General features: G+C 36.3%; 1 protein-coding gene across 1 annotated transcript in view; it reads left to right on the top strand.

Annotated features, from left to right (window-relative positions):
* Nucleotides 3633-7547, top strand: part of LOC105176138 (probable serine/threonine-protein kinase DDB_G0271682) — an 8420-nt gene continuing 4505 nt past the window's right edge. The window contains exons 1-7 of the mRNA XM_011098851.2: nucleotides 3633-3979; nucleotides 4246-4338; nucleotides 4581-4661; nucleotides 5252-5343; nucleotides 5433-5553; nucleotides 5916-5995; nucleotides 6175-6237. Of these exons, the coding sequence (XP_011097153.1) occupies nucleotides 3728-3979; nucleotides 4246-4338; nucleotides 4581-4661; nucleotides 5252-5343; nucleotides 5433-5553; nucleotides 5916-5995; nucleotides 6175-6237 (782 nt within the window). The 5' untranslated portion in view covers nucleotides 3633-3727. The remainder of the gene's footprint in view (nucleotides 3980-4245; nucleotides 4339-4580; nucleotides 4662-5251; nucleotides 5344-5432; nucleotides 5554-5915; nucleotides 5996-6174; nucleotides 6238-7547) is intronic.

The following is a 7547-nucleotide window of genomic DNA, read 5'->3' as shown; positions in this document are numbered from 1 at the left end:
AAATGGCTTCATAGAAAATTCTTTATTGGAGTGACAATGCCGAATTAAGAATTTGCTGAAGCGATAGTGTAAGAGTAATTCTTGGACTTGAGGCACAATTTTGGTCTTATATTAGGTCCATTGGGTAGTGATCAAGGTTGATGTGGGATATTCTTACACCTTGTCTAAGACCTTCATTTAGTATGAGAGACCTCCAACGGTTCAAGTAAGGCCTTTAGGAAAGACACAAGTCAAAACATATGAAATCTTAGAAAACCCCAAAAATATCTAAATGTCCAAACCCAGATGAAGATATCTTGAGACCTTCGTGTAGAAAACAAAGTACGTGTAGTGTTCCGGCCACTTTTGACCCTAGACCACCTCCTGTTGTTATCTTGAGAATATGTATGTCCTATTGTACACCGTTCGATCAAATCATTGATCTAGGGTGCACGTGGAATTGTACAATCCAACCGACTTCTATAAATAATGGCTCTCTAGCATCAAGTACAATTTTTGCTACTCTAACTCTTAGAGCCTTGAAAAGCCATTGCCGAAACCCGTTCCAACCTGGCTCTAAGTCGGTGTTCATTTGTAGGCTCATCCCACATCTGCATTTGGAGTAGCGGAGACTTTTAACATCCAGATACACCATCCAAATACCTTGCGGTAATTTTTTGGCACAACAAAGGTGATCATAAAGGAACATTTTGGGTACAAGCCCATCTAATATGAAGATCAATAATTGGGACGTCAAGAATTCATCAACCTACCTTATTGAGTAGAAAATCTCTTATGCTCTTCACTATTTCTTGATTGATAAGTCCTGGCCAAGGCAACACGGAACTAGGCAAGAGTTTTCTAGGTTGATTGTCTTAATCAAGAAATGGAAGGAAGTGATGGATAGATTAGTTATTGAATCAATAAGGTTTCGACTCACTGGCCATGCCATGGACTTAATTAAAAAATAAATAATGAAATTATCTTACTTATATGACATTCATTGTCTAAAGGTTCGCCACCTATACTTCGAAATAGGTCTTCATGGATTGTTGGTAGATGCCAACCATGATTAATGAATTTTTAGAATTAAGGTGTTATTCCAAAATAATTTAATTGATATGATTTTTATTTTTATAGTGGCAACTTCAAATTAAATGTTTGATAACTTGAGCCTAACGTGATAAATTTCAAAAATTTAAAAATACATAAAAAAAAGTTAAATTAGTTAAGCTCAACTATAGAAAGAATAGATAAGATTTGTTTGAATTGAAATCATCAAAATATTATCAAATGAAAGTTGAACGTAAATTCAAATGAATAAAAAAAAATATGCCGAAGTTAAAACGTTTTTTCATACTTGACTTATTTTTTTTTTCCTTACTGTTCTTAAATATTTACAAAAATTTAAATTTGAAAATTTTTATTTTTTTTCCAACTTACCATGGAAAGGGTTCACAAAATTCAATGGGTAAAATCCAAACTGGATTTTGAGATATAATTTGAGTAAAACTCAATTAGTATTTTATAGATAGGGTCTGAATGGGTTGGAGATGAAAAGGAGGAAAAACAAGCGAGAGGAAGAAGGGAAGAAAGGATGGAAGAAAGGGGAAAGAAAAAAAAAATTGTTTTATTCATTTCCTAATTTATATTAATTTTATCTTAGTGTCAATGTAATATTAATTAATTAAATTTTGAGTAATTCAAATCATATGTCTAAAAACAACTCTTGTGGTCTAGAATTTACTAAAAGGATGCAACATAAGATGTTTTGTATTTTAAAACGATAAGTAGGGTAATTTTTGTAATTTATGGGTGCATCGACATTGGAGAATGAGCAAAATTTTGACTAATTTTTTTAAAATATCTTATAAATTTATATTTGATGTATATAAAATAAATTGGTCCAAATAGGTCTGAGCGATCTAAAAAGAAAAAAAAACGAGAGACCCGAAATATCCTAGGAGGCCTAAAAGGATCTGGCAGATGGCTCTGGCGAATGACCTCCAGTGAACAGATTGGCAAAGGGAGGAGGCTCAGGACATCTGCTTACTCGAACTATGATCAAAACCCAACAAAACATTCGACCCAAAAGGCCATGTGGCAGCCCACACTCCACCGTGGCATCCAGTTGGTCTAGGTATCAGTATCCACCTTGTAACGACATCAACACTAGCAATGAGGACATTCCTAACGGTTGGGACTCCTTGTAGACGAGGGAGGTTCCCTCAAAACCCTGGATTCCTTAGTCAGAAAGACTCCCTCGTGGTTAGGAGTCCTTACTAGTGAAGGATTCCCCTCAACTTAGAAATATACTTTCAACAGCAAGATTAATGTAGGATAAGAGCAGATTATGGCTTATCCAAACAATTATTATCCATTTTTTGTGAAAATGGAAGAAACGTGCAGAGTCCTATCGAAAGATGACACCTCCCCTATAAATACAGGTTTACTCCTATATATGGAGGACACCTTTTCCACTCTTTGGACGTACTCGTCACGTTTCTCACACTTCTCTTACTTAAATCACCTCTTTCACTCTCTAAACATTTTATAAGCACGTTTTCCCGTGTTTTTATACGTTTCACCGACTTTATTCACCATATCTCAATTTCTATTACATTTATTTACTTTTTGGCTTTATTCAATCTCAAATCTAATAATAACTTGGGCGTCGTAATGCTATTATCTTTTTGCAGGTCCCTCATTCAGGATTTGCATTCGTTTCGGCCCAAACCTTGAACAATTATCCAGATCCATTAAGTCCGTGCATTTTTTGAACACGTCAATATTATATGATTAAAAATAATATTGTATTAGCAAAGAAAATATTATAAATTCAAGATATTATAAATTAATACGACTATAAATATGTTGAATGGATGTAGATCTCACAGCTTACAGAGAACATCAAAATTCAGTCTAAAAAATTTGCTCTTAGATAATCTTTAAACTTGTTAGTAAAATCATCTTAGTACTTTATATTTGAATTTATCTTTTAAGTGTTTTGTAAAAAAAAAAAAAAAAGAAAGGAAAAAATTAAGTATATATTAGAGATACTACTCCTATTTTTTTAAAAAATACGGATACACTCACAGAAACGTCAATATATTTTTACTAATAGTTCCTACTTTTTAAAAAATTGTACAAACATTCTCGAAAACGTAACAATATTATTTCTTTTCTTTTTGTTGTTGTTATGAATAATTTCTGTAAATACATCAAAAATAAAAATAATTTATGTAAATAAATTATAAATTAGAAATGTAATATAATTATTTCTAAAAATAAAGAATAAAATTGAACTCGACTAATCGAGTACCCTAACCAATGTTACACTCGAATTCGAAACTGAGAGCGATTTTACAAAATCCAATTTATTTGGTACCCGACCCGACCCGATCCCCACTAATTTTGTTTGGGTTTGGTGGATTGGGCTCTGATAGAAGGATACTGGCATTGGGCTTCAAATCACAGGGTGGGCTCTGGGCTCAGTTGGGCCCATAACTACAATGGTCCTATTGTTATTCAGTAAGCAAAGAGCAAAACAAAGTAGCCGTTAAAGCTGAGACTTCCCGTCTTCGACATTACCGCCATTCTTGGCCTGTTCCAACCTCCAGCTCTCTCTCTCTCTATCCCCCCCCCCCCACACACATACACAGAAGAAAATAGGTTATCATACATTTTTCTCTTGCAAGAATCTCAGTACATTTGGTGTATCTCTGGCTTTTAGTGATCAAACAGAAAAATGTCAAGTCTGCTGCATCATCAGCGCGACGGATTTGACATGCAGATGATTGGGAATTTCTTGAGCTTTGCTTCGAGAGGGGATAGGGTTGGATTGAACGAGATGCTGAGGCAGGGAATGTCCCCCAACGTGCAGGACTACGATAACAGAACTGCGCTTCACCTCGCCGCCAGCGAAGGCCACGCCTCCATTGTCGAACTTCTTTTGGCTTACAACGCTAATGTCAACCTCCGAGATCGATGGCAAAGAACTGTAACGAAAGTTCTCTCGTTTTCTTTTTTTCCCCTGCTATTAGCGAAGAATTTGAAGTGCTAGTCTTTTTCTGCAGAAGTATGTTTCTTCTCATAGTTATTGTTGTTCTAGTATGCAAGGGCTTGAAGCCGTGATCTATATCTTGAAGGGTTATAGTAATAGTTTGTAGGCTGTTTAATTTCAATTTCAGCTGGCCACATTTAGATTTTTCAAGCTTACTGTCGGTGGTAGCTATATTTGGATAATTTTTTCTATTTCCCCATCAGCCATTGGCAGATGCGAAGCTGTACCAGCACCGTGATATCTGCAGGATTCTTGAAGTAAATGGAGGCAGGGAACTTATAGAGGACCAAGCAATGGTAATCTCAGTTTTATTTGAGAATATGTTATTTTTGCTAAGTTAGATAGTTATGTTTTGCAAGATCAAAAACACCACTAAGATTACAGATATTGAATGTTCTCTGGGCTGAACAAATTTATAACATTGTTAGGAAAACTCATCTTCATGGTTTACTTTCTTTTTTGTGCAAACTGTAAATTGACTTTCACTATGGGACTTTCCATGTTGCGAATGAATATTATGTGTTGTATTCTGTTGCAGCTCGTTCGTCACGAAGATGATTCACAGGAGAATATTGATATCTCTGAACTGAATTTGCAGCATTCATCTACCATTGAGCAGGTGGTTATTGTAAAGATAATATTTCGTGATTCTAGTTCGATCCTAACAACTGGTATGACCTGATTTAATATTTGTGGCAAAATTGGGTTGAAGCATTAGCTGGTGCAGAAGATTACAGCTTTTTATGAAAACATATTCTTTTTGTCAAATGGAGTATGGTTATCTTTCTAAGAGAGGATCTTATATATTAGAATCAATCCATGATTCCATTGTATAAACTGGGGCAGAAAAAATTAACCTTCTTCTATATAAGAGATATTAATCAAGCCTAATTAAGTGATTCAGGTTAATCAGTATGATTTCAAGTCAAACACAGGCATTCTATCTTTGTCCACCATCATGTCGTGTTATTGTATATCTGTGTATCTCTCAGTTTTCTAACCCTTCATATCACTTTGCTATTTGTGTTAAGTCTAAAGATGAGGTGTCCAATGGTATCAGTTGATCTTCTTCATATCAAATAAAAGATCTGTTGCTTTCTTGCTTTACTGAGGAGGAAAGTATAAGTTAACTCCCCAGAAACTATATGGAGATAAATTAACAAGGCTTTTGTTTCCTGTTCTTATTGTTTTGTTGATCAAATTTCCTAGGGTCTGTTTGGTGAATCAGAAAAAGTCAAGTGGCGTGGAACTTGGGTGATTAAAACAGTAATCTCCAGGCACATATATCATCCTGAGAAAATGTCTGTTTATACCTCAAAACTCATCAAACTTAAAGCTTCAGCAGTAGTTCATTATTAGTCCATTTTAAGTTAGTTTGACCTCGGTGTAGGGTGCTGTCTGCTAAGGAAAATACTCTTCTCAGGGAACTTCGACATCCAAATATTTTACAGTTTCTTGGGTCAATAGTGCATGGTGAAGAAATGATTTTGATTACTGAATATTTACCCAAGGTAACATCTCTACTCTTGAGTTGTTCTTTAAAATTTCTCCCAAATCATGCGTTCCTATTGGGTGACAGATGTAAAAGTTTTTTCTGTAAGCTCATATAAACGCCAATACGTAGGGAAAATGCAGAAGGTTTACACTCAAATAGCTTATTATATTTACTCATATGCTGATGTCTGTCCAGGGATCTCGATTTGGCGTTAAATATTTTGTATATATCACCCTCATATAAGCTAGGTTATAAAGTTCTACCACTTTTGTCAGTCACCTTGCATAAAGAATGTACTGCTTCCGATCCTCATATAACTGCCAATAGCTGTAGTCATGACTAGCATATCTTCTTTTGTTTCATTTGGCTTTATGTCAGGGCAACCTGGATGACCTTTTAGCTAGAAAAGTTCGGCTGGACCCTGCTACTTGTCTACGTTATGCACTTGACATTGCTAGGTAGCATGCTCTATTTCCTACTCTGTTCATATGGATTTTTTATCATATATGAAGATTTAACTCATAAATACATCTCTCCATATCATGATACGTCAATCTCTTGACAGCTTATGAGATTATGTTTGCTGCAATTAATGCCTGACACTCGACACTGAAGTGAATCATCTATTAATTGCCAGGGGAATGAATTATCTTCATCAGCACAAGCCCTGGCCCATTGTTCACAATAATTTGCATCCCAGGTAGACTTGTTTTCACTAAGGCCTTCAATTGACTTAACTTAGAACCATATGTGAAACAAGAAGCCGAGTCAAGCTGCTGGGTCAGTTCTTTAGTAAAATTTCCTCTTTCATACAATTTGGATTATCAGGAGCTCTACTTCACTTGTTTTTTTATATATGCTTTTGCCAGAAACTGAGATCATTATGTATTTAAAATTAAATGGAGCTCAAGGCATCTGAGGCATTGATTGTATAACGAAATACACTTGCAAAGAGTTACCTTGGACCTTGTCTTGAGGCAAGACAGTCATCAAATGATTCAGAAATGGCTAGCTACATTTGTTCCCTAAGGACTATTCCCTGACTGATGAGTTTGTCTTAAACAATGCTTCAAATTCCTCTTGGTGCTCTATAGTTTAGTTGTCTGTCTCTAATACTTCTTAAGACTAAAGTCCTGGGAAAAAAAGGGGGCAACCATCCTGAAAAAGCACTTCCCTGTGGTTGATGTAATGGCACCATGTACAATCTTGTTGTGCTTATCCCATTAGGACTGGAAAAATCATTAGACTTTTGGGCTGATGCTAGCTTTATGTTTTCTTGTGTATATAGTATATCTTGTTTTGCTTTATCAACATCCAATATATTGCATTTCTGGAATTCATTATGAGAACTGTGTTATTTGTTGTCCTATCCGTTGAACCATTTATCCTTCCACAGCAAAATTAATCCATTGTTTGAAATTCAAACGTTAACTTGTAAATGCATTTTGGACATCTGTTTTAATCCCCACATGAAAATTTTAAATTCCTCAAATTGCCATGGCATACATTATCCCTTTTATGCAAAGTTGGGCTTACCTTACGTGATATGAATTTGCTCAACTGGCCTGCACGCAGACGAGGGAGGGTAGAAGAAGACTCACTAAATCATAAAACCATTAAACTAAACATAAAATAGATGCGCTGCACTCTTCTCTTGATTTGGATGTATTTGCTCATATAACATTTGAACCCAACATTCTCCGATCTTCACTTGGTCATATAACGTGTGCGGTGTGTGTGTGTGTGTGTGTGTGTGTGTGCGTGTGCATGTGCGGTGTGTGTGCGCGTGTGTGTGCGTGGTGTGTGGGTGTGTGTGCGGTGTGTGTGTGTGTGCGCGCGCGCGCGAGGGGTGTGTGGGTGTGTGTGCGGTGTGTGTATGTGTGTGTGCGCGCGCGTGAGGGTTGTGTGTGTGTGTGTGTGTGCGCGCATGTGCGGTGTGTGTGTGTGTGTGTGTGTGTGCGTGTGCGTGTGGTGTGTGTTTGTGTGTGTGTGTGTGTGTGGGGGGTGTGG

The sequence above is a fragment of the Sesamum indicum genome, linkage group LG13 (assembly GCF_000512975.1).
Source record: "Sesamum indicum cultivar Zhongzhi No. 13 linkage group LG13, S_indicum_v1.0, whole genome shotgun sequence".
NCBI lineage: Eukaryota > Viridiplantae > Streptophyta > Magnoliopsida > Lamiales > Pedaliaceae > Sesamum > Sesamum indicum.
The sequence above is the reverse complement of the archived record's forward strand: the minus strand, read 5'-3'. Positions and strand labels throughout refer to the sequence as shown.